The sequence below is a fragment of the Sciurus vulgaris genome (assembly GCF_902686455.1).
Source record: "Sciurus vulgaris genome assembly, chromosome: X".
Lineage (NCBI taxonomy): Eukaryota > Metazoa > Chordata > Mammalia > Rodentia > Sciuridae > Sciurus > Sciurus vulgaris.
Genome location: NC_136471.1, coordinates 85,719,630 through 85,746,665, shown reverse-complemented (window position 1 = coordinate 85,746,665; position 27,036 = coordinate 85,719,630). Strand labels below are relative to the sequence as shown.

The 27,036-nt window shown below is 48.2% G+C and overlaps 1 protein-coding gene across 2 annotated transcripts; it reads right to left on the bottom strand.

Annotated features, from left to right (window-relative positions):
- Positions 1–340: 340 nt before the first annotated feature.
- Positions 341–24,551, bottom strand: AMER1 (APC membrane recruitment protein 1). Of its 2 annotated transcripts, XR_013761148.1 has the most exons (3): positions 24,351–24,551; positions 5,861–11,478; positions 341–3,247 (listed from the first exon to the last, which is right to left on the bottom strand). XR_013761148.1 is itself a non-coding variant. In XM_079124083.1 (2 exons), the coding sequence occupies exon 2, from the start codon at positions 11,378–11,380 to the stop codon at positions 7,973–7,975; it is 3,408 nt and encodes a 1,135-aa protein (XP_078980209.1). In that variant the 5' UTR covers positions 11,381–11,478; positions 24,351–24,551; the 3' UTR covers positions 3,274–7,972. The 2 variants fall into 2 exon arrangements, 1 of the variants encoding a protein (XP_078980209.1); XM_079124083.1 differs by lacking the exon at positions 341–3,247 and having other exon boundaries at positions 3,274–11,478.
- Between the last annotated feature and the right edge of the window lie 2,485 nt (positions 24,552–27,036).

Sequence of the window (27,036 nt, the reverse complement as noted above, 5' to 3'; positions counted from 1 at the left end):
TTTATAAAAGCCTAAAAGCCCCACTGAGGACATATTGTCCTAAAGTCAAAGGGGAGGAGGAAAAGGTTTTGGAAAGTCCAGAAAGGAAAGAGGAAAGATTCCTACCACTCCCAGTCTCCCAGGAAGGGAGAGATCCTGAGTCTGGGGATGTAGGTACACTTAGCAGTGTCTTAAGGAGAGGGAGATGACCCTATAGTTCTCAGAGGGAGGCAGGAGTGGGTGGAATCCCCCAGTCATGACCGACATGGAATTTCCCACCTTCCTATTAGGGTGGGGAGTTTGGAGTCAGGATTCAGTTACTTTTTGGAAGATACACAATGAGAATTTCTTCCCCAACTATATCTGAATTTGTGGATAGAAATGGATGTTCAATTCATCTTCAGCCCCCTTAAGGATATATCACTTTAAATCACAGCATTTGTGATCCACAGAGCATCCTCTTCCTGTTGGTGATGGGTGCTGCACATGAACCCTTGGGACACTGCAAAAGGCACTCCATAGGCTGAGAGGGTCACAAAGAAAATGTGTTCCAGCATCAGAAGAGAGGAAGGGGGAAAGTAAGAAAGTGAGGGAGCAGAGGAGACCAGCCTTCAAGAGCCCATCAGACATCAATTATTCTCCCAGTGAAAGAGGCTGTTTCCCACTGTGGCTATTAAGTGATTTACAATTAAGTAACTCTTCATGAGGTAGTGCTCCAATTGATGGTGAAGGTCTGAGTGGCAGGAGGCCCCATTCTTCAAGCATCTAAGTGCTCATGTCTATTGACTGACTCTGCTATTCATCATCTTTCCCAGGCTGCTTATTAGCAGTCTGAAGTGGGAGGAGGGTTGGGCCCACCTGGCTGGGTACAATTCCCAGAGCCTCAAGCCTGGGGTGGGAGTGGGGGAAGGGAATCTTATCATGAGCTCACAAGGGCCTCTGCTCAAGTTATAATGACCCAAGGTTGGAACTGGGAAACTGGGCTGGGTTCTAGTGGCACAGAGAAGGTAGCCAGAGGTCTCTTTTAGCTTTATGATGTCCTGACCTGGGGCCAACTGCTGGGAGGTCTTGTTGATATTCACCCCTAATGTTCAGGTGACCAGCAGCTTCACTAAAGAGCAGTGGGAAAAGCACAAGATTTGGAGTTCAGTGATCTGTCTGCATGAATTTTGGCCAGATTCTTAGCCTCTTTTAGCCTCAAGTTTCCTTACCTGAAAATGAGGATAATAACAATGTCAACCTTATAGAGATAAAGTGAGTGTTACACAAGCAAATGTAAAATGTCCAGTGCCTGGCACATATCAATGGTATTATTTGTTGTTTGGAGAATTATTAGCAACAAAATTTCTCTTCTCTTCCATCCTGGCCTGCCCCACACTGATTTGAAGTGAATATTACCATCTGTATGTCATTTCTCTTCTTCATGACTCCATTTCCTCATATTTAAAGAATGGATGAAATCACTTGCTCTATCTATCTGCTTCTTGGGACCTCCTAGAACGTAATGAAGATGGAAGAATTTGTCAAACTAGAAAGTATTGCCCTTAGGTTACTTGATTTGACTGGTGGCTGGGTCTGGTTCCCAGAAGCCATGCAGCCCAGCTAAAGCCTAGGAATTATCCAGAGTGTAAACACAGTTAGTAGGATCCAGAACCCTCCTTGTGGGTGGAGTGGTGGGAAGCTAGCAGCTCACCCACAGCAGTCCCTAAAGGGACTGCACAAAGCTCCTTATCCATTAGGTTTACATCTGCTCTAAAGGAAAACTGGTAACAAAGGCAGCTTACTCCCCAGGCACAACCCTAACTCTTAAGCAAAACAAAAAAACAGCCTGGGGCTGACTGAAGTGGTTTCTTACTGATAAAAAGGAAGATATTAGGAGGTTCCCTCTACAAACACTACCCTCCAGCACTCCACAAGACTCTCCTCAGGGGGCCATACTTAAATCAGTCATCTGGCAGTGCAAAACAGGGCAAGTTCTTATCACCCCTCTTGTCCAACAGGTCCCATGCTCCAGAGTCATGTAGGCACCACAAAAATACTAACAGAACTCCATTTCAGGTCAATTTAAAAACAATATGGCAAGAACTGCACTTAGGTAGCTGTAAAAGTTCAATGGGTTACCCTGAGGTAACTTAGTATTTCGACTTGCAAAGGAGAGGGGAGTTGCCCAAGGCCTGGTTGATTAAGGAAGGGCAAGTAATAGCACAGAAACCCAGGCTTCACTGACCACCATTCCCATGAATCTCCAAAGGATGAGACTTGATGCACCTCCCCAAAGGGTCTTGCACCCAAAGCTCCCTTAGCAAACACTCCTACCCCTTTCCTCCCTAGGCAGCCTAGGATAGAGCAATCATCATCTTTCCCATTTTTTTGTGAAATATCATCTCCCCTCCCATTAGCTTCTCTCCTGCTAATATCTTTTAAATTTGCTTTGCTTGATTCATGAGGTCCTGGGGGCCACCAAGCTCTTTTGCTGGTCTAAGTGGACCCAAAGATCCCCTCCCATGTGTCTGTGGCAGTATTGCTCACAGTGCAATCAAGCAGCTGCTAATTCATGCCTTCTGGCCAGTGGAAGATTGCAGTTGAGAACTTAGGGAAACCCACACAGCACATGCCTCATAGCCTTGCTAGCCAGGAGTCAGGGATGAGTCTAGATCAAGAGAACCCAAAACTATGAACAGAATCACTTTCTCCTTGTTGGTGGCTCAGGTAGGTGATTCCTGTTTAGGTTAGCACAGGCTGGGAAATCAGTACTTGACCCCAAGGTAACAGTTGTTGCTGGCTATGCCTCTGGCAGGCCATTATGTGACATGTCATGCACTAAGGGGCAGAAGCTATATCCTTCTTTGCAGTCCCATAGCCCAAATGCAGGCAGGTACTTGACCAGCATCTCTGCCGATAGGCCCAGTCAGGCCTACAGCTTGGCCTGACTCTCTATCCCTTGAATTGACACATCCTTTTCATTGAGCCACCAGCAAAATGTGACTGTCTCTTAGTTGGTAGGGAGGCAGCACAAACAGGCCAACTTCTGAAGTGCTAGCTAGCCCATGACAGTGCACAGGAATTCAGGGGTAGGTCTCCAGGTATGTAAGGTGTGATGGAGAGTTTACCGCCACAAAATCTGACTGGGATGCAGGGTATGGCTTGAATGAAGAACTTACGTTTCCTCTTCTCTGGCTTGTTTCCCCTCCTGGGTGCCCCCACCCTTCTTGGTTTCTCAATTTCCCTTCAAGGGCAAACCCACCGACCACAGATCACAGGCGTGCTGCTGTGGAACAAACCACAAGATTGCATTTTAGTGACTGGGGGGGGTCCCTCCTGAACCCAAATTTTATTAGCATTCAGCAAAAGAAATATATGTCATAACATACAGGCAGTGCATCAAGATATCCAGATGTCAAGGAGAGCTAGATGTAGAGAGGTCACAGCACAGGTTATTCTGTGATGCCTCAGAGATGGGGAAGGGGATGCTCAGGCACAGCAAGGGGCCACACTCCCCTTTATGTACTGGGAGAGAAAGAACTCTTACACCCAGGATGAGGATGTACTGCAGTTTCTAATTTCTTCCCTTCTTCCCCCAGTCATTTTATTTAACATGACCTAAATATACATTCCTGTATTGACCCCCCCACCCACCCCCATATACAGCAGGGAAAGTAAGCACCAATAGTAACAAGAATAATAATTAAAGACCCGCCTATTAATAGACCCAACCTTCACACATATACATGCCAAGTGGATTTTCTACTTTAGTGACTCTAGGATGGAAAAGTGGCCAGGCCAGCAAACCATCACCCTGACAGTCACTGCTTCTCAAAGTACCATCCACATGTGAGCTGGAACAGGGTGGGGGAGGGAGATGGTAGAAGAGATTCTCCCAAAGCAGCAAGAAGGGTCAAGAAGTTCCCCCAAAGTCTCTTCTGGGCAAATGTCACAATGTACTCAGCTTCTGGAAAGCCCCCATGTAAGGGTTTCCTCAAGGAGATGACTAATTCCTGATGGTTTGTGCATCATTGCCATTTGTCTCCCCATTTCATGAGGAAAGAGGGTGTGGTTTAAACCCCCTCTCCTCCCCACTGGATGGAGAATGTTCCCAAAATGCTCCTTTGGAGAAACTTGATATGATAAATAGCACAACATGGGTACTCTGGTTTCAAAACAGAAGCAGAAAACGTAAGAAGGGAAAAAAAAAAAAAAGAGAGACATGAGTACTCTCAGGTATACACATGGGGAAGGAAGAAAGGGTCTAAAAGAGAAACACAGAGCCAGAAAACGACACGCTGTCTACCAGGTTCCACATGCCTGATTCACCTGGCGTTGGTCTTCAGTACCTGGACATCTTACAGTTGTTCCTATCATGGGGGGAGGGAACGAACAGTGTGATACAGCAAAGGTAGGGAAAAGGGAGAGAGGGAGGGCCATAGGCAGTTGGGATGCCAGCCCTCTGCACAAGCAGCAGCGATTTTTGTGTCATCTTTGTTTTGTTTAAAACTGTAAACAGCACCGCTTAAAAATAAAATATATCAGAAAAGAACAATTGATAAACATTGTTTTCCATGAATATAAAATGCAAATAATACAAAAATAGATAATTGACTTTTGATATATATATATATATATATATTAAAAACAATTGGATGCAACATACACATGGGTAAATTTAAAGTCTCCCAGCTAATCTCCCCAGGCCTCCCTCTAGCAAGTGGGCCTGGGGGCCGAGGGCAGGTGGGGTGGTGGCACAGGTGGAAAAGCCATTGGCAGTAGGATGAGAACATACATACAGTCTTCTGAGTGTGGAAAGCTACTTCCCTCCTTGATAAAGCACTGAGGGAGTGAGGGAGACTGGTATTTATTGAAGCCTTTATCCTGGGCTCAGTTAGAGCCGGATGGGCAGGTCTAGCTCTAACTGAGCCCCAAGGCAGGGCTTCCTTGGAGACTCTAAAGCACCAAGAAACTGGCATTGTGGCCCTGGGAGAGGCCTGCTAGGTGGCCTTCACCATCCACATTCACTGATCCCCCAGGGACCGGTTTCATCTGGGATTCTCAGGTTCAGAATTATCTGACACTAGACAGGCCTACTGGGTAGGAAGATGAAGGCAGCTACCTCTTCTCAAGTCACATTTTCCCTTGAAGTCACATCCAAAAGCATTATACCAGGACCCTGCAATGGAGAAATGGCATAGAAAGTGTGGACATGGTATCTGCTGCATATTTGGTGCAAGCCAAGCCAGCACTAGCCTGTGTTTGAGGAGAGGCCTAGAACTTGGTTGGTTCTCCCACTGTCAACCTGAGCAGACATCAACACAAAACCTCAGCCAGGTCTTCCTTCCTCCTCAAGGTTGCAGCGGGCACTTGGCCCATGAACTCCTCAGGTCTGTTAACTCAAAGGAGCCTGCTTCTGCAGCCATGTATCCTGACTGCCCCACTTTTGGTGGTGAGGATTCTGTCTCCAGGCTAGCTGGAGCAGTGAAGGGACTTGCAGGCAAGTGACACCATCTTAAACGATGAACTCCTACTCAGCTCCAGGTTCTACTCTATGGTGTGTGACCTTCTAAAGCCCAGCAAAGTGTGTCAGGGCTATGGCCACTCCCCTTAGAAGCAGCACATCCTGCTGCACTCCCAAACCTGAGGGCAACTCTTAGCCCTTGACTAAAGGCTGACCACCTCCTTTTCCTCTCCCCAGATTAGGCTGGTGGCTCTTTTCCAGCGGATTATAGACGCTGGTGATGGCTTGACTGCCTGCTGTGGCTGGCACAGTCCATACGCAGACAGGAGCACAGCTGCCCTGAAGGAAGAGGCAAGAGGTGAGTTTTTTCCTGTTGTAAAGGCATTTGGTGAGTGTTAACTTCCTGCCAAACAGCCAGGCCAATTTCATCCTTACCCTTTCGGAGCAGCTTTGTTAAGAGGCCAGATGGTGAAAATCTGGGCACTTCTTTCTTGGAATGCTGTGCTTGGGGTGAGGAGGGTCTTCCTCACACTTTTCCACACTCCAGCTCCATGGCAGATAGGTTTCTTCACAATGTGGCCAAAGTCAGCCTGAAGAGCTGGTCTGGGTCCCTTCAGAGGTGGTGCTGGTGCCATGCAAATACATGTGGTACTTCCAGGTGTAACTTTTAGCAGCAGGTCTGCTCATTTTGGGGAGGGACATGGGGGTCAATCCCAATCAGAGAAGTGGTGACAAAGACCAGCCTAGACACAACCCCTGACCAAAGAATAATTTGCCCACAGTCACCTTGACTCAGAAGACCAACAGCATCTGTTCCCAAGCTAAACTGCCATATTTTAGGAATGGCTCAAGCCCTGTTCACTTCTCTTTACAGGCATGAAGATGGCTGAGGGATGTTTGGGGGCAAGGGGCAGAAGAGGCAAGAATCATAATTTGGGTCAACATATCCAGGCAAAAATATATTCCATATGCCATTTCCAATAAAGAATTTTAGAGAACCCCCTCTTATGGGTGATTGAGAGGTTGGGCCTCACATGATAAGCCTGTTTCAATCACTTCCTAACAGCAAGTTCTTCCCCACCAGTATTTCCAACCTAGTTTAATTTAAAAATTGCATGGGCACAGAAAAGGGAGGATGACACTCATTTCATAAAGGGCTGCAAGTGCCAGGCAAATCAGAGTCCCGCAGTTTGGCAGAGTGAGGGCACATCAGTCTTTCCTCTCAAGATGTCTGATCCTTTGATGATGCTAAGGACTTGGCTAATTGGAAGATGAAAGCTCTTCAGAACCTGGAAGAGCAGTTGAGATGCCTTTGGTATCCTGTCTGGGGAGTGCAAACCTGGGGCCTCTTTACAGCATCCAAATGAAGGGGTGGGCAAGGCTTAAAGAACTTCTTGGTTTTGAGGAGAAAAACAGGAAGCAGTTTTCCCTGCTAAAAAAGCATAGTTGCTTCAAGCTCCACAGTCTGAAGTCTAATTTCTTGCTGGCTGAAACAAACCGACTTCCTTTTTTTTCTCCTTCCCCTGCATCCCACAAAAAACCCCAAGCCCTAGAGCCAAGCCTAATATAGGTTGCTTCTCTTCCCTAATCTCAATTAAAAGACTGTTCCTTGCAATGAGATTACAAAAACTTCCTTTAGAGGATAAAATAAAAATTCAAAAGTGTCTGCAACTGAAGCAGTCACAGGCTTGAGGAGAAAAATAAAATACTATCATTCCAGAGCTCAAGACTCTATGGCAGTGTCCATAAAAGAACTGTCTTATGCTCACAAGTGGGCAAAATTAATCACTCCACTATGGGCTTTAGTGTTTTTGTCTTCAATCTAAATTATGGCAGGTCAAGTTTTTTAGGCCGCCATCTGGTTATGATGCCAAAGTCCACAGCAATAGGCAGTGAGACACATGCTACTTGATCCTCTCTAAGGACAGCTAGCTGGGACAAATAGCTTATAGTCATCTGATGTAATGGTGGCAGCTATGCCAAGGCAGAAAGGAATGGGGGTAGGGAGGATCTGTACCATAACTTCACATTGCTATCAGCAAACAAGCCCTCCCGAAATCCCTGTCTCTGCATGAGAAGCAGTAGAGACTTGGCTGCTCATCAGTGGCTCATAAATAACAAGGGGGAGGGAATAGAGGGATGCTAAGGGTACAGCCTGTGTTGAAGATGCATGATTCATATATATATATATATATATATATATATATATATACATACATATATAATATCACTAAATCACTAACTTGGCAACTAGAATAGGCACAAAATTATAGCATCCCAAACTCTGTGGGGGTCACAAGAAACCCCAAAAACAAAAACTGGAGCGCGGCAGCAGCAGCAGCTTCCCTGGGCAGATGCACTTGAGCTAAATGTGGCCATGGATGGCAGAAGAGGGAAGGGGGAAAACAAAGGTGAAACTCAGGGAGTTTTCCTTGGCCAAAAGGATTTTTCAAGTTAAACAGCAACCCCCACCCCCACCCTTCTGCCCAACCCCTGAACCCCATTACATGCTCAGGCCCCATGCCCCAACTCCAGAAATGATGATGACTACTTGGCTAGGTTTCCATTCATGGCAGTGGAGGAATAGCTGGTGGGGAGAGAGGAAACTTGTTTGGACCTCTCCTTTGACAGATCAAGGCTAGAAGCTCCATAGTGACCGGGCTGTGGCTGGGAGGGCTCAGGCCGAACCCTGGGAAGCTGAGGAATGCCATGGGTGATTCCCACAGGCTTGGCCTGGGGAAGAGGGCTGGGGCTGAAACCTCTAGAATTGGAGGAGCAACTGGGATCATCAGCAGACAGCAGCACATCACAAGGCCTGGCCCTCATACTGTGGGAGTTTTGTGGCTGGAGATTATAACAAGGGCCCATGGGCAGGGGTAAGTGTGAAGGCCGGGCTAGTTGAGGCCCAGATTCTGCAGGTGCTCTTGGCTCTGGCCCTGGCCCTGATGACACTGAAATGGCCACAGGAGGTATGCAACAGGTTGCCTGCCCATATGGAGACTGGCTGGAAGACCCATCCAAGTGGCTGGGGCTTATCCAGGCAGGGCCTGGTCCCACTGGCAGAGAACAGGGAGCCCAGGCAGGCCAGTCATAGGCCCCTGGGGGTTCAGTATACAGGGAGAGGGGACTGTCTCGGCCCCATTCTCCTTCTTCATCCTCTTCATCTTCTTCATCTGAATCTTCCTGCTGGGCCTGAAGCTCATCAGATTCCAGGTAGCCCTGCGCCAGATGAGAATTGGACAGCTCCAGTTCCAGGGTCTCTGCAGTATCAAGGGAGCGGCTCCTCCTGTTGAGGGCTATAGCAGCAGGTGGAGGTCGAGGGTGCATCCCAGGTAGTCCTAAGTATCGAGGGAGGCTGCTCACACCCCAGGGCAGACCTTGGTAGAATCTGCTGCGGTAGTTGTTGAAGGCATGCTTGTGGTAGTAGCCCAGCTCAAAAGCTTCCAAGGAGGCTGCAAGGTCTTCATCATTGTGAAACTCAGGATTCTCTTCACACTTGCCTTCCCCATCACGTTCTACATCAGCGATGTCAAAGGTCACCATGGGGGGCAGCTCTGGGAGGTTTTGAGTGAAGGAAGAGTCAGAGTCAGAGCTGCAGGACATACTGGAGAAAAGGTTTCCATTGCTGGTGAACTCTACCAGGGCCTGTGAGAAGCTTACGGTGGCATTTCCTTCCTTCTCAACCTCTTCTTCCTCTGGCTCCTCAGGAGGTGAGTAAGTAGGGTAGGCCCTCCTTGGAGATCCTCCAAAATTTGCTTCTTGCATATCTGGTTCAAACATGGCATCACTCTGGAAGAGCTGCATCAGGCAAGTACTTTGATCTTTCTTAGAGCAGGTTCCCTCAAAACGCTTCTCCAAAGGACGGAAATCCCTCCAGTCTGGCTCACTGCTTGCAGTGGTAGGGAAAGCTGAAGTGGTTCCCCGGTGGGAAGTCTGAGAGGTTCCTGATGCCCCCGCTACCAGACCCATCACTGATGGGCCTAAAGGCCTCATCTGATACTCCAAGATGGGCTTCTCCTGCCGAGCCTGGGTCCCTCGCACTTGAGCCTCTCTAGCACGAACTTCTCGGGCCTGGGCTTCTCGGGTTCGGGCCTCCCTGACATGAGCTTCTCGAGTGTGGACCTCTTGGACATAGGCCTCCCTGGCATGAGGCTCTCGGGTATAGGATTCCCTGGTGTGAGCCTCCCTTGCATGAGCCTCTCGAGCACGTGCCTCCCGGGCCTCAAGTTGCTCCCGACGAAGTTCCCAATATAACAACTGCTTCTGGATGGTCACTAGCCGTTCTTCTTCTGTCTCCATTGCCCCAGGTGGTCGGGGGGAAGAAAAGGGCTCAAAGTTCAAGAAGGGGTCAAATATTTCAGAGCTGTGACCATGGAGGTCATAAAGGCAGTCATCCCCAGGTGGGGAGTTCTCAAGACTGTCATCTGGCTCATAGAATTCATATAGCGCATCTCCACTATAGCTGTCTCTGGGGAGGCAATCTCTGCGGATAAGCCCTAGGGCCTCACCTGAATCATCCTCAAATCCAGGAGTTGTGGAGTCATAATAACCTTCATCACTATTGGGGGCAGACTCTTGCTGGTCACTCTGAGGAGTCAAAAGTTCCCCAAGACCTAGACCAGGATAAGACTGAACTGGGTCAAGGAGCATGTAGCCCTGGTGGCCTGGAGATGTAGTGGGATGGTAGCTCAGGTTCAGATTAGGCCTTGGGTACATCTGGGCACCTGCCCACAGATATTCTAAGTCTTCTTCTTCTTCTTCTTTGACCTCCTCTTCTTCCTCCTCTAATTCAACCTCCTCATCTTCCTCTTCTTCCTCATCATCATCATCTGGCAAGGCCATCTCCTCCCCACCTCCCTGGTAAGTCACCAGGCAGGAACTTCGTTTGGTACCATCTCGGTTGGCTCTCTGGCCCCCAGAGGCCATGCTATCTGTCATACTATCCATGTCCTGTTCTGCTATAATATCACCACAACCTGTCAGTGAGTCAAAGCTTTTCAGGGATGTGACATCCCCAAACAACAGGCTCAGCTGATCTCCCACAGGGCCATTGGGTGGATTTACTTCTCCTGCCACCACCCTCTCCCCTGTCTCTGGACTGTGGTGTTCTTCTATGTTACTGGCTTCAGGGTCAGGCTTAGGCTGCACGAGTACTGAGGCACAGATCCCAGTACTGGGTTTTTCTGAATTTTTACAAGCCATCTTCTCAGTATTTGGTGAAGAAGACTCTGGTGCTAGAGAAATTATTGGCCCTGGTGTATCACAAGGTTTGGCATTTTCCTGTCTAGGGTCTTGGGCAGTCTCCTTAGAGAAGGGCAGAGGGGATGAGATGGAATATTCATGAGACATAGCTCTAGCCCCTTCAGGCCCTTTGGCCCCTGGCTCACTTTGTTCACCCCCAGCAACCTTGCTCTTTCGGTGACGGCGGATACTACTGAAAAAGCTTTTTAGGCCTTTCTTTGGCTTGGGCACAGAGGGAAACTTCTCAGCCCCTGTTTTTTCAGTGGCTCCACTCATAGGAGTCTTATGTCTGGAGCCAGTCTCCAAAGCCCCATGGGCACTCTGGGAGCTCGGAAATCGGCAGGGTGACTCAGGCAAAGGCAGGGAGATGCTGGTTCCTTCACTGACAATGTCTTCAGGGCCACAGTCTGTTTCACTTAGGCCATCGTGGGTCTTGCTCTTGCTGAGTCCCTTCTTGGAGATGCTTTTCCCAAAACCTTTGTTTCGTCCCCCTCCAAAGAAACTAGGCAGAGTACAGATTCCCTTCTTGCCACCAAAGAGTTTCATGGCAGTTTTCTTCAGCCTACCTGGGCCAGATGAGGGTGGTTCTGATGTTGGTCCTTCTGTTGCTTCAGCTGCCTTGTTCTTGGTTCCTTTCTCTGCCCCCTGGTCCTGGCTATCTCCAGAGGATGCTGCTCTCTTGGTCTGAGCAGCTTCAACCTTTCGGGTCTCCATGGTGATGTGGACGACTCAGGTATGTTTAGCTGGACATGCAGTCTCAGGCTTCCAGGTGCTATTATAACATCATCAGTCAGGCAGCATCACAGTGGGATCTGGAAGAGATGAGAGAGACAAAGACAGAGAAATAGATACTGGTGAGTAAGCACCCAGGCTGGTTTTGTTTTCACAGGTGTCTGTGGTCTCAGGCTTGAGTGGAACCAGAAAGGGAAAATGTGGGGAAAACCTTAATCTACTCCACATGCTTATTTCACTGAGTCAGCCCCCTCAGGGCCCCCAAAGAAGTGAAACCCTACACTGAGTGACAGGCAGTTGTCACAAGGTGTCCCCTTACTAGTTCACTCTTTCAAACCTCTCTAAACTCAGAGGAGCACTGAAGATAGGATCTGCAGATGTTTGTAAGGCCCAACAGTGATATAGGCTTAGAGAGAATACTGATTATCAAATGCAGTGGGGGTGAGAGAAAGGAAAAGCAGGGAGAAGTTGCTTTAACACCACAAAATTTTGGAGATTCATCTAGCAAAACAACTCCTTGAGTCCTCATTGGGCTTTACTGGATCTAGGCCACAATCTTACATTAGCCTGGGCTCTCACTGACATTTTGCCTACAGTTAGGAAGAAAAACAGACCAACATTATCCTGGGCTCTTACTGACATTTTGCCTGGAGTTAGGAAGAAAAGCAGACCAACAGTTTCACCTTCTGTCCAGGTGCTTCCTAAATTACCCCCAGAACCTTGCTCAGACCTTCAGAACCCCAGAGAAAGAGCTTCACAGACTAGCTGATCAGGGCTGCAACACAGGACCTACTAAGATGATGTGATGGCCTCAGGAAAGGTATTTTCTGGGCTTCAGTACCAACACCTATCCATCATAGAAATTATGTGATGGGTGGGTATAGGCCAGATTCTCAATCGGCTATTCTGCTTGGAAGAAATTTTTAATATTGCACTCTGGCAAGTACAAACCTGATTCCACATTAGAACCAAGAGGCAGATGTTCTCTTCTCCCCTCCTCTCATTATTTTTGACCACATCTAACTCCCTCTCTAGGAAGGGAACTCCTTGAAGGCATAGCCCTACATGATTTGTGCTCCTGGCCTAGGAAATAGACTCTCAACAGCTTTTTAAGTAAATACACCTGATATAAACTACACCCTTCTGGTCCAGGCTCCAAATCCTCCAAAAACCCAAGTGCCAATAGAAGGGGAACACAAAGGGCTGAGGACCGCCCACCCCAACACATGTCACCATCCCCTGACCCCACACCAGGTATGGTGTATTCCAGTGACCAGCCAGTTGACTGTTGGATCACTAATCAGCCTGCAAAAATCCAGTAACCCGTCCCTAGAAAATCCCTTGGCAGTGTGACCCCTCTCTGTAGGGGAGCCACCAGCAGACAGGGGGATCTAGGGTGGGAAGCCAAATCAGAAAAGCCTGCTGAGCGACACAACAAGAGAGAAACCGAGCACTGTAGTCCTAGAAGCAGTTGGCCGGCACAATAGCTCTGTGATTGGTTGCTACAGTAAAAAGGCTCATACATTCACCTGCAATGGTAAACTGGGGACCAGCAGTGGAGGAAAACAGGATGACAACAATACTCCAGCCTCTGACCTCATTAGAAGAACTCCTCCTGGAATCTTGGGTCCTATCAAATTTTGTGCCTGGTGCTGTGGTTGGCTTGACACTTGAATCATTAGTTTGAGCCAAGCTTCCATACAGAGCACTCCACATAAATTAATATTAAAATTGGATCAAGAAAATGGCTGGTTATCCAGAAAAGAGGAAAACAAAGAAAAAAACCCATCTGATTCCCTTCTGAAAAGATCCACATTGCAATTTGCTTAGGTTAGGGTTTTGTCTGTGCAACATTTCTTGACATCATACTGTTCCAAGTGGATCTTCAACCAGCAGCCTCCCAACAGACCAACCACCAATCACACACCATCATATAAACATACAGAATCATCCAGAGTTCTCTACCCCAGGGACTAATGGGAATATGGGACCTATCATCAATTTGAATCCCCCATTTTCCACAGCACAGATGTTTTTACTTCAGCCCTAAAATTACTAAAGATGGTGGTGGCAGTAGTGGAGTTGTTTGTGAAATTGTATTCCCTTCTGTGGACTTAATGAAACAAATAATTCTTGAACATTCAGTAAGTGACTGACACTGGGCTCCGTGCTGCAGAGCAGATAAACATAAAAAGCTCTTGCTTTTTAGGACTGCCTAGACCAACAGGGACATAATCCTATATGTAAGAGTCTGAAGGCATATAATGATGCAGGCCTTAAAGAATGGCCCTTGTTACTTTTTTCTTAAACTTTTTGAGACAAGTAAAGAACAGCAGAATTTATTCAGAATTTATCTGCAGTTGAAACCATTCCTACAACTTAGGCTTAAAACAAAAAATGAGATTATTTTATCTTGTAAAATCACTTTTTTTCATATTTTCCTGGTATATCATAGTTGTGTATAGTGGTAGAATTTATTAGATATCTGTACATATACACACTATAGTTTGGTCAACATCATTCTCCAGTATTTCCCTTTCCCTCCCTTCCTCCCTCTCCCTGTTCCCTTTTCTCTTCTCTACTCATCTCCCTCCCATATACAAGCACTCTCCACTTTCTTTTCCTTTTTCCTCTCCACATATGAGAAAAAAACACATGACCCTTTGTAACAGTTGTGTACCTTTATGCTTTCACTATAGCCCTTGCTGCTCTGCCACTGAAGCTTATTTTTAAAATGGACACATTTCCTTCTCTTCCTCTCTCCCTCACCCTCCCTAATCTCAGGGAAACAGGATTACCTTTCTTCCCCATCATAGGCAGAGTTATCTGTCCTTGAGCACACACCCACCACAGGAGTAAAATTACTTCAGGGATGACCAAAAGATCCAAGAAATGGCTCTCTCCCAAACAAGAGAATTGTAATTTCTGACATGAAATGCATGGAATGTGCCCTTGGAATCACCTATTTAAAAACCCCTTGTTTCCCCTGATGAGTCCCCTGGGTTTCTCCTTTGCTAGCTAGCAAAGCACTAAAACTTTTTCCATGTTCTCAAAATCATATCCTCATTACTGGATCGGCATCAGGGATAAGGACCAAGCTGTCCTTAACACCTTGATCTTCCGAGTATGGCTTATTTTGCTTAAACTAATGTTCTCAAATTCAATCCATTGTCCTGCAAATGACATAATTTCATTTTTCTTTATTAGCCCTTATTCTTAAGGTGGGTAGTGGAGTTCTTATTTTTATACTTTGTTAACATACTCATTGATAAATATAAAAAGCAGAAAGATACTCCCTGGCTCAGAAAAGCTGCCTTGAGGAGGAAGCATTCAGTATTAGCTTTGCCAGGCTGGAGAGAATGGTCATGACAATTAACTAGAGGAAGGGACAGGTCAGACTAGTAAGTGTGGTTGGGCCTCAAGAAGGCCCAAGGGTCAAGTGAAAAAATATGGGCCTAGATATCCTTGTGAATTGAAAGCTGACTTTGCCCTGCTGGGTGTGAGGCTGGAGTCCTGAGAACAGAGAAAACTGAATCATAAAGAGGACTGTTTTCTAGAACCTTGATGCTCTAGGTGGAGGACAGTCACGTTGGGCCTTTGCTGAACTTTGATCTTATGCTCCCATGCTCCCTGGGGGTAGAGGCCAGCTCACCATGGTTGTTTTTACAGCTTGTTTGTTTTCGTACCACAGATTGAACCTAGGGGCACTTAACCACTGAATTATATCCTCAGCCTTTTTTATTTTGAGACAGGGTCTTGCTAAATTGCTGAGGCTGGCTTTGAACTTGTGAACCTCCTGTTGCAGCCTCCCAATTCACTGGTATTACAGGCCCACCCACCACACCTGGCTTCTCTGTGCTCTTTACATTATCCCCATCCCTGCCCTCTGGTGTTGTGAAGGAGCTATGTGCCACAGGGCTAGATAGAATTCAAACCTCCAAACTATGACAGCCTCCCATCTGCTGGAGGACTCTGAATAGACCAAGATAGCCCAATGAGTGTCAAGTACTTGTAAGATCAAAATAACTCCTCTACCTATGCCCTTACCTCCCAGATCCAACTGAAGTAGTGTGAGGAGCAGGTGCCACACTGGACAACAAAAGGCACTTTATAAACTGTAAAGTGCAAATGAGAAATATTAGCATTACTGTTATTATCATACCCTTCACCAAGTCAGAACCTAGTTCCTAGTCAGGAGACCAAATATATAAGGCTTTTCATACGGGAAATCCATTTGCTGAGATGAAGAACCTGCTGCCTTGGCTTACACTGAGGTGGAGCTGACTGCGAGGTCATTTTAAAAGACGTGTGGATCTAGAGAGTCCTCGACTAAGAGCAATGTTTAAAGCCCTATGTGTGTGTGGTGGGGGTGCATGAACTGGGGAGGGATGTAGATGTTTCTGGGATACAGAGTCTCTGCCCCTACTTCAGGTACTCCTCCCAAACAGGCCCAGGGTCATTTTTGCTGTCAAGCACCAGGCTTGAAACTATATCATCTCTTACCATCTCTCTCTTGCTTTGTCCTTTCCAGAGCCACATTACCTCCACAACTACACATACTGTCTCTGACTGGGTCCCATAGGACCCCGGGAAGGAGGGTAACAAAGGCCTGCCTTGCCAAGCCCTACCTAGTTACCTCTGCCCCAGGCTACTAACACATCAGGTCCCAAAGCTGTCCTCCCTCAATGGGCTATGTTGTGTTGGCCTAGGACCACAAGCATTCACTAGGAGAGGACACAGAAACAAAAGGAACACCAAGGGACAGACTGTAGCTTGCATAGGCTGGGACTGGCTTCCTTCAGTGTTCCTGCAAAGAAAATGTCCCTGCCAAATGCACAGCCCCTCAACCCTCAGGCTTCTCAATCAGTGTGGTTAAGTTTCAGGTAGACTGGTAGGTTAAAGAAACTTTCCCAAGTTACTCTGTGGGCCCTGATAGGGTCCACTTGCTGCAGCTGCTGCTGGCAGGAAATTAGCTATAGTTGAAAATGCTGTGGGTTCACCTCAGCTCTCAGGGCCAGCCGCAGGTCATTTGGGGACAGACAAGTCAAAGGTTGGTTACTAGGGCAGAACTTCTCCCCTCAACTCAAAACACAGGCAGGAGACCAGCCACAAACCTGCCCTGGAGACACTTCTGGAGAAGAGGAAACAGCTGCAGCCTGAGCCTTGCACATTCTGCTCCCAACCCTGCTTCCTGCAGCTAACTTAGCCAACATAGGGAAGGTTGAGTTCAGGGAAGAAAAAGTATGTGGATTTATATAGTAGCTCCAGTGGCATGGCCTTGACCAGCAGTAGTTTCCCAGGCATGTTATAAGAAGTCTTCCTGGAAGCAGGTCCACTATGGACCTATGCTGACCTTTTGTATGTTGAACAAGGGAGGATAAAGAAGAGAGGTGAGGATGGGGAGTCTCCCTCCAGAGAGCTACCCAGTTTTGTGCAGCCATCAGTTCTGCCCAGCTAGGGGAAATTCAGCAAGTTATTTCACATTTGTTTTTTGTATTTTCAACTGTAAAACAAGGTTATTGAGAGTGTCAACCTCTTAAGGCTATTTAAGCAGCAAAACTCAAAGTACCAAATAAAATACTTACATAGCAGAAGTTCAAAACGTCATAGCAACTTTAATTAGTATTTTCTTCCAACTACAGTTGAAAATTTTCTAGCAGTAAAATCACCTCAGGATTGAGTAGGGTGCATCCCAGGGCTCTATGGATAAGTTCCTAAACTCCTTGGTCCTCAGGTCCCCAAAAATTAAATGAGGGTGACTGTACAGTCATCCCACAGGAAGCTTTACTTCCTCATTTAACCAGTTTTTAATATTCAAGGACCCCTAAAAGTCAGCTACTGGCTAACAGCTCTGAATCATCTGGGAATTTCAATTAGTCAGGTTCTGTAACTCAGACCAGAAGGTTCAAAATTTTAAACTGGGCTAAAAGTACCAACATCAAAGAAAATGCAAATCCTCACACGTCCCTCACCTTAGGGTACCTATAATTTTACAAAGCACTCCCCCCAATTTGCCCTTCCCAGCAATCCATTAATCAAGCCTGGTGGGGAATGATAAGTCCTTATCACAGAGGAAATTGTCTAGGCTCGAGAAAAGACCTGTCAAAGGTCACACAGGGGGATGTGACAGAGCCACACTAGCTCCCAGGCCTCGTGAGTTCCGATTTCATGCCACTGTGCTGCACTATGCAATCATCTAATTAAAGCAGGAAGACTGCTCCTAGGACTTCCAAGGTTTCCCTCACACCTGCAAGAGTCATCATCTCTCCTCCTCATCCCACCCTGTTCCAACCCTGCAGCTGAGCCTCCTCTGCAGCATTTCCAATTCCCACTGGCTGCTGCTATTTTGGCCCCTCCCAGCACATTCCAGAAAGCCTGCTGACTTCACCTAGGGGCCACAATCCCAGCCTGTGACTGCTTTCCTCATCAGCACTGCTGCTATCTCTGTAACTCCCAAACTGTGGAGCATATCCCTCTGCTCCCAATTTTCTTGGTAAATAAGTCTGAAGGGCCCCCAAACAGTTCAAACATAAATCTGCCACCTTGAGCAAACATGAAGAATTTGAGACATTTGAAGAGAATGACCTCTAAGATGATCTGGAATTTGAAAGCCCATAGCAAAGGCCTTTTCTCAAAAGTTTCTTCAAGGCCTGAACCAAGAGCTCCCTGGCTTGGTACTCTTTGGTGGAGCTGTAAAGGCTTCTAAAAGAGCCCCTCTAAGCTACCTCTGCAACGGTCCCTTCCATAATTTGCAGCCTTCCTGCTGAGGTTGTCTCATCTCCAGGGGCATCTCACCAATGCTAGATGCAGTGCAAACCCCTAAACCTGGCTTTCTTTCTGCCGCATTCCCCAATCAGCCCCTAGACGGATTTGCTTAATTCATTCTGGTAGGCCTCAGTCTGTCCATTCATCTCTCTCAAATAGATCCTCCTCCTCCTTACACTCACTACATCTAGCACACAACAAGATTTCAAATGGTGCTGGTTCAGCTAAATTCTAATTCAGCTAGTTTGTCAGCCTGAAACTGGAATGCCAGTCTCACCCCTGCTAGGCTATGTGGCTTGAGAAAGTGACCTAACATCTCTGAGACTCAAATGCCTTCTCCGTAAAATGAAAAAAATGCTACCTACCATGCAGGATGGTGGTAAGGATTAGAGATGATCAATGTGAAGGCAAACTGATCACTAGGCACAGAGCAGATATTCAATAAAGGGCCCTTGTGATGGGGCTTCTTCTGGTCACCTTTCTCCTCTCCAGCTCCTTAGCTGCCACCCCACATCCTCTGAAGATGACAAGTCTCTTAGCTGAGCTCCCTCTAGTCAGTCCCTCCCTGCTGCAACACAGAAATCCCTCCCCCTACCTCACCCCTCCCAAGTCATCCATCCTGCACACCCTTGCCAGACTCATTTTCTACAACCCTGATTTCAGTGCAGCACTCCTCTACTTACCAAATTATTCCGCATTGCCTACAGGATCAGAGCCAAACCCCTTTGTCTGACCTTGAAGGCTTGCTTTCCCTACATGCCCCTTGTAGGTTTCTCAGCCTCACTTTGCTGCCTCCTCACCTTAGCCCCCAGTATACTAGAGCTTTTCTCCAGTCTGGGAGGTATGATAACCCAAACACAGCTTCTCCCTAGAAATGGCCATACTTAGTCATCTTTTTTTTTTTTTTTCTTTTGCAGTGCTAGGGATGGGACCCAGAGTCTTCCTCATGGTAGGAAAGTGCTCTGCCACTGAGTTATACCTCCAGCCCTGGTGAGTCTTCTTGATGCCCCAGCTTTCTCCTCAGGCTGCTGAGGTCTACACCCTACTCAGCTCACCTTGGATGACAGAACCTTTCTCAGGTTCCCAAGTCTTCTTAGAGAATATATCTGAGGTGGGTACCTTGCCTGCATAGGCTTCTACTAAGTCAGTACTAGCCTAGCAAAGGTGAGATCAAAGTCAAGCTCCACCCCTCCCCACCAACTATCTCAGATGAAGAATAAGACAGGAGGTGACTTCAGGAAAACAGATAAGACAGTGCAGGCAAGGAAGGCTTGTGGAGGAGCAGCTGGTGCAAGCAAACAATGGAGACCCCTGACTTTCCCATGTAGCCATTTCCCTCTCCTCACCATACCCTGTGTGGGAGGTCAAGTGAGTAAACTGAGGCTTGGGAAGGGATAAGGAGAATGTGTTTTGAGGAAGAAGCCTTGAATTGGGGCTATGTTTGGACACCCGTGTATCCTTAGGAAAATCTCTTCCATGTTCAACACCTCAGTTTCCTCATCTAGAAATGGGAGACTTGAGCAGAGGATCCAATTGTCCCAGATTGCTGTCTTCAAAGGCTAGGAGAAAGGCTGGCACTGTGCCCAATTTTCTAGTGGCTGCTGAATCAGGAAGCATAATGAGGGTATTCAGTTGACACTGGGGGTCCTAGGACTTGCTAGGTGGCTTGGGCACTTAGCTTGTTGGACTTGGTCCAATACTGCAAGACAGGTGTACTGTGGCTTCATTCCTCATACTAGCCCCAATATTTTACTCTTCTAAAATGTACCAGGCCTGGCCTGTAAGTATTTCCCATATATCTACAGGAAAGGAGGTCTAGAACAGGCCTGACTCAGCCCTGTCTTCCTTAAAAAAGCCATAGCCCCCAGCAGGGAGAGCTGAACAAATGGGGAGGGGAGGGCTAAAGAGTGTTGGCTAGAGAAGGAGGGTTAGTATCTGCTTGGAAACCCAGCAAGGGGATAAATACCTGTGGGAGATAAAAGCAATAAGGACCCTGGGACAAGAAATACAGATCAAAGGGTCACAAAGGCCCCAGCAGCACCAGGATGCCTGCCTCGGACTCCACCAAACCCAGCTGGGCCATTTTCTCCATGGTGGGGGAGCAATGCACCTTCATTCAACGGGCATCTGCATCTCTGCAGTGGTTTCACTGCCTGGCTTGCTGGAGATACACTAATACATGCACAGCTTTGAAAAATAAAACCAAGCATAGGAGATGAAAGATTGTGATTATTTAATTCAGGGAACAGAAGTTGGGGGTGGAGTTTAGGCTTAATGCCTGTGAAATCTGCTATGGATTGTTATGTAGAAGAGGAATGGTAGTGGGCTGATCTTAACTCCTCCCCCAAAACCCAGACAGACAGACACACTCAGACACAGACACAAACACATGCACACACACACACACACACACACACACACACACACACACACAGAGGAAAGGCATAACTATACCATGAGAAGCTCAGATTACCTTTGAGAAAGAACTTCCTGGTAGTGATATGAGTGACCCAGGAATGAGTGACACAGGAAGGCTAGCAAATACTTCCTCTGGGGGCTTAAATTTTATCATCTAGTTTGTCGTCCTAGACAGGATTTCAGGCAAGAGAACTGATGGAATAACACTGGATATCACCCCCTTCTATCCTCAGGTAATCTATCTGTTAAATGAGGAAACTGAAAACCTCTTCTTACAAGCAAGCCCGTGACCAGCCAGGCTTGCTGCTATTTCTCATTCCCTTATTGCCCTGGACCAATGGAGCAGAGCTGTTCCCTTCATACACACTTTTACAAGTGTGAATGTAACAGTTCTTGAGGAATTTTTAACACCTCCACCATACTAGGAGAGAATCATTAAGCTGCCAACTTCTTCCAACTATCTTCCCTCCTGAAAATTTCAGCTCCCAATAGACCACAGAGTAAGACCAAGAGTCAAAAGAGACTTGGAAAGGGTGGTGGGCTCACCTACATGCAGCCCCCAAGTTAAATCAACCTGCCTTCAATCTGGGGCAGGGAATGGGGGAGGTAATTAACGAGGTCTGCATTAAGTGGAGGTTCCTAGGGACTGTGACACAATATAAAGGGCCATAACACAAGAGGCAGTAACCTCTCCCTAAATAGCTGTGACTTTAAAAAAGCCCCTATTGCTTTCCAGGACTTAGGATTCCCATTTGTAAGCAGAAGGGTCTTAACTGGTGATCACAAAGGTTTGTCTAGATGAGAGGAAGGGATTCATTAGAGGCTTAGAATACACTTCTCAAACATTACCACATGAGGATTTAGGCTCCATGCTCTCCCCTTCCCTACCTTGCCCCCTCAAAGTAAAACATAGGCTGAAATATTGAAAATCCTCTCTGAAGATAGTCTGCCTGCAACTATTTCTAAGACCAAAAGTGGCCTCTTCATGACTTGCAGCAGGTTTCAAATCCCTTTCTAAGATACCCTTCTAAAACCCTTTGAAAAATTCTGTTTTTATCATGGCATATTTACACACACACAAAAAAAATCAACCCATCCCCCAATTCCCCACTCTCCCATGCCTCCTTCCCCTGAAAGGATTACATTGCCATTCCAGAGTCAGGCATTTGGGAATACCCACCACTGGGCCCCATCCTCTTCTCTACCTTTGAGCCATACTATTTCAACCAGAATAGGCTTAATCACCTTACTCACCCTGCCTGACAGTTACCCACTCCCATTCCTGGCCCTTTGCCTACCAAACCCCTTTACTTTCTGGCAGCTCCCCAGTATGATCCCCCTGTATATACAGATATCTCATCTCTCTCTATGGCAGTTTGCCTCTAGGTTCATGAATCAGCAACCAAAGGTATGTAGTCTGGACTCTAAGCAGTCCAGAACCCAAGACTGTTTTGGAAGGGATATATCATAATATATTTTCTCTTGTAGTTAAAATTCATTCCCCTTCTCCACCCTAATTGGGCATACTCAGTAAAAGTCTGAGCCTCAAGTATCATTACTCTAGTCATCTTCCATATGGATCAGAACTAGCACAAGTTGGAAAGGTAAAGATCTTCCCAAAAGCTCTACAATGACAGCGAGTCATTCTAAAGCATTCATTAAATGCTTTTCAATTTCTCCTAGGCACTGAGAGGGTTGTGGCTAAGGTCCAGGTTTCATTTATTCTGCTGAGGGGTTCTGAGATAACCCAGACATCTGCTATATCAGGGAAACAAAGCAGAGGAAGGAAAATTTAATTATAGTCAGCCTCCTATTATAATTTAAGCTAAAAAATGAACAAGAGACCCAGGCATCCCTGGAAGAATTCTGAGAAAGAAGAGGTTATTATTGGTAGGAGGAAGCAGGAGGGGAAGGTACCAAAGAAGGCAGGGTGAAAATTGGGACCTGAGAGGGATAAGGATTTGGACAGGTGTAGTGTGAGTGGGTTTGGGTATTAAGGAAGGAATTTACAGAGCAGATACATTAGGTGGCTGTTGGGCTGAGGCAAAGACAGAGGGCAGGTCCAGCCTGGGGCAGGAGATGCCTACCCTCAAGTACAGTTTGCACTAGGGCCTGGACAGTGTAGGAGGTGACTGTTGTAGTATCTGCAGTTATGGCTGGTATCAAAAAGGCCCCAAGCTAGCCTTCCCCCAAGTAAGGGATTTAGTGGGTCTCATTGCCTCACCTCAGAGATGCCCAGGACCCTGCAGCTCACAGGGCTATCCACTCTTATAGGTTGATCAAAGGTCTGAGAACAGCCTGCCAAGCCTCTTGGTCACCCCCTCCCTCCTGTTCCTCAGAAAAGCCAAGAAAGCCCAATGCCAGAGGTGCACTAGGTTGCAGGGGGTGGGGCCCAATGAGGGGAGCTACACTGGGGGAGGGGGCTCTGTTGGAATCCCAGAGGGTAGGGCAGGGAGTTCAACAGCGCAGTGCCCTCCGCCCTGCCCATGCCTATGCTGCTGCGGCAGAGCCGCAGAGGGAGGTGTTTGTATGCGGGACAAGGCTAGCCTTGACCCCGCGGCCCACTCCAAGGCGAGCCTGCCAGATGGAAGGCGACTCTTAGGGGCTAATCCAGCTGCTACCTGGTCTCAGGCTGGGGCGCGTCTGGAGAGCTTGGCCCTTTGCCGCCAGGGAACCCAAGCGAAATCTGGTGTTCGGGCGATCACCAGTGTCAGAAGTGCCTGCAGCAGACAATGACAGCGGCCCAACGGCCTGGGTATTTTAAGTAACTGCTAAGTTGTAGGGTTTGGCTACCTCGCTAGCTCTCGCACACACATACTGTGTGTTCTGTGTGCTCCTTAGTACAATAACTGCCCCCTCGGTTTCTGGTACTGAAATCCCCCCACAACATAGTGCCTATCGCTATTATAAAACGGCAGGCTGCAGAGAAAAGCGCGGCCAATGCCCTCCAAGGGGAAAAAAGGCGAGGAGAGTGGGGAGACAAAGCGGCCTTGCAGCTCTAACCCAAGGACTAGCTTGCGCTGCTGCTCTAACCCAAGGACCAGCAAAAGCCGGGCTGCCGGCCCGCCCGCCAGCGGAGGCGGGCGCCAGATGCGCCTGGAGGCCCAGGAGAAGGGGGTGCGGCTGGTTGAGGCTGCTGGACCAAGGTTTAGAGGGAAGTGAACAGCCCACAGGCCTAGTTGAGCTCCCCTGGGGAGGGGGCATGCAGTGTGAATATCCTAATTCACACCAAAGCTAGTCTCCATTGGGCCCAAGCTAGTGCTTCTGCTTGGTCTACAGGGAGACCGGAGAGGCCAGAGATGCGCAGCAGAGGGGAGGGGCCGCAGCAGGGCCGCGGGGGTGAGCAGTACCCATGTACAGCACAGCTGTTGCAGCAAATGTGCTACAACAAAGCTGTTTTACTCCCGGCCTACAAATGCACTGCTTGGGGTGCTGGTTGGTGGCGCCCCACCCGGGACCGCGCGGCAGCACGTGCGGGCCCATCCCCACCTCCCCCGAGAGCCTGGAGGCATTGCACAGTCTAGTCTGCCCGCCTGCCCGCCCTTTCCACCATACCCCTAGCCCTAGTCGCCCGCGCCCTGAGGACTGGCGGCTGCTTAGCCCCCCCCACTGTACAGTCCGCCAAGAGGGTTCCAAGGAAAAGCGGTGAATGGCCCGGACTCCAACTGGCCCAGTTCTCAGTGCCCTCCTCCAGGAGACCCGAATGGAGCACGCGGGAATGTACCCGACCGCCGGCAGGCGGAGGCTCCTGGCTGCGCGCAACGCTTACCCGGCCGGGTCCTGCTCCCAGCCCGGTTTATTGTCTGCTGCGCCGCCCTGGCCAGGGCCCGGGCCGGAGCCTCAGCTGTTGCGGCTGAGAGCGCCGCCACTGCTACTCCTGCCGCCGCCGCCGCCGCCGCCGCCGCCGCCGCCGCCGCCGCCGCCGCCGCCACCGTCACCGCCGCCGCCGCCACGGCTCCAGTCACCTCCTGCACAGACTCCCCTTCCCCAGGCTTCGGGCAGCTTCCCCATTCCCCCTCCCCCGCGGACTCCAGGGCCAAGGGGTGGGGCGTCCGTGTCCTGATTGGCAGGTGTGTTACCCAATCACTAAGGTGGAAAGGCGTGCCCGAGCCCGCCCACTGTTTTCCTTGGTGCATTTCTCTTTAAATGCAAATAAGCGCGGGCGTGGTGTTGGCAGGGGGCGGGCAGAGTGCGGAACCCCTTGCTGGGGCTCTCCACTCCCGCCCCCACGCCGGCGGGTCGCGTCGTGGCTACAACACCAGCTCAGGGGCTGGTCCCGCCCAGATGGGGCTTACAAGATCCTTGGAGTTAGGTTTCAGTTTTGCTAGCACTCCGGTTTCCGTGCCACTGTGCATTCGCGCTTTTGCTCCCTGGCCTCCACCACGCAGTTTATCCCCAGAACTAGAGGCCAGTTTGGAAAAGCCAGGTGGGGAGATTGTGACACCTGGAGGAACTGCGGAGCCCCTTGGCACCTTGACTGGCCCTTCCTTAGGTGTAAAGGCAGGAACTGTTGCTCCTGCTTCCAGGCCACGCAGAAGAGGGACCAACCTGCCAGGAAAGTCAGCTGCAGCTCTAGCGCCCCAGCTTCCTTTGCTTCTCTACACACAGGGCCCTTAGGGATTGCACCATAGAGGCCAACTTCCACCAGTTACCAACAGGCCCACTACTGCTCACAGAAGGTATTTCTCCAAGGTTACCCCGTCTGCCAACAATAGGAGCAGATTTGGAATACAGAGCCCTGGTCTCATCCTCCAGGGCTGCTTTTACTTCTCTGGGAAGATACCTGCTTCATGGTTTGACTCTTATCCGAATTTCCTACCGTTCAGAGAACATGGAGGAGTTCGCCAACATCTCCAGAGTGACTCTCCACCTTTAATTGTGAGCGTGACTGTGCAGATCCTTTTCCCTGAAAAGCCTGCATATTGAGAGAAAAATCTTGTCTGCGCCCTTAACCAGAGGTCAGACTGAGAACTAAGTGAGGAGGCCTGCACCAGCCTTTCCTTTTAGTATGTGTCTGGGATGTGGCAGGGGGCCACCTGTGTTTGGGTCTCTAGCTGGAAGACATTAAGTCACATTAGTAGCTGCCAGGGCCAGGTGAGCAACAAAGAATCCAGTTCTACTGCTACCTCAAGAATATCCAGAAGGCCCAGCCCTAAAACTCTGAATGTCCGAAAGGCTGAGGAGGGGGAGGTGATTAAAGTTGAGGAGAGGAGGAAGGATTAGAGAACAATGTGAGCCAATTTTTCATGAAAATATTCCATGCTGTTCTACAGGGTCCTGTCTGCCTTGAAGAGATCCAGTTGCTGAACTGATAAAGCGGTGGACTGCTTTCCCTGAATGTGTGGAACACAGGAACTGAGGTGACTACTAGGACTGGGATCTGGTTTCAGCTTTGCCTTGGACTTTGAGAGACCTTGGCCAATGCCTCTTCCTCTCTGGGACAGTCTATCATCCTATCTCCACAAGGAAGGTGTAAGCTCTATAAGTTCAACTCAATTCTTTGTATAATATTCCATGATGTTTCTTGAAGTTCTATGGCATTCTGTACATCTCCAACAAAAATCAACATTGAACATCACACCCCCATCCTAGTCCTGGGTCTAAATAAATGGCAGGGAATAGAGAACTACTACTGTCCTAACATGCAACTTTGGTAAGTCTCTTTTCCCTAACCTAAGTTTCCACATCTGGATGGCTACGGAGATATGCTTTCCTGCTCTGCAAAGTCCTGATTCTCATTTATTGGGCTCTATGTAGAAATTTCCTTTTCTTTTCCACCACCTCCATCTTAGGTTTCCCTGATGTCTTGTGCCTCTGTTTACTTGCCTTTCTCTCATTTCACTCAGAACCTTGATTCTCTGAATTAGGTCAAGATTATAATTTGGAGAAATCAGTTTACAATTCTGGAGCCCAGGGAAACAAAGGGCTAGTGCAATCTCAGCTGTGGGAACAGGGAGAGAGGAGGTATGCATGGTGGTCTGGGATGAGCCTGAAGTACTTCTGAGTACTGTTGAGCTGCTCCTGTCACGAGCCAGTCTGCCAAGCCTTTTGCTAGCCACCAAGCATTCTTCCACAGCAGTCAGTTTTAGGAGTGATAGACATTGGGTTGAGCCCAAAAGAAATAGGGCTTCAGAAAAATAAAAGTCTTTAAAATGCTTTAGCATGTGGTCCTGATATTCTTGAGTCTTGGGAGGAGGTATGTGCACAAGCGCATGCACACACACACACTCGAAGGGCAAGGGGACATGGGAAGGGGTCCTACAGTTCCTTTATTGTATAGCCCACTCCTCCCCAGGGATGTTATATAGAAAGATGAAGTGTTCATGTAAACTTGTACTTCAAAATTTGTCCTCTCAGCAGGATCCTCAAAGGCCCACTATCCCACATGGTGACTGATATGTGATCAGTTTATTTGGTCAAGAAAGGGGCTCATGATGGGAAGCGAAATTTTTTCT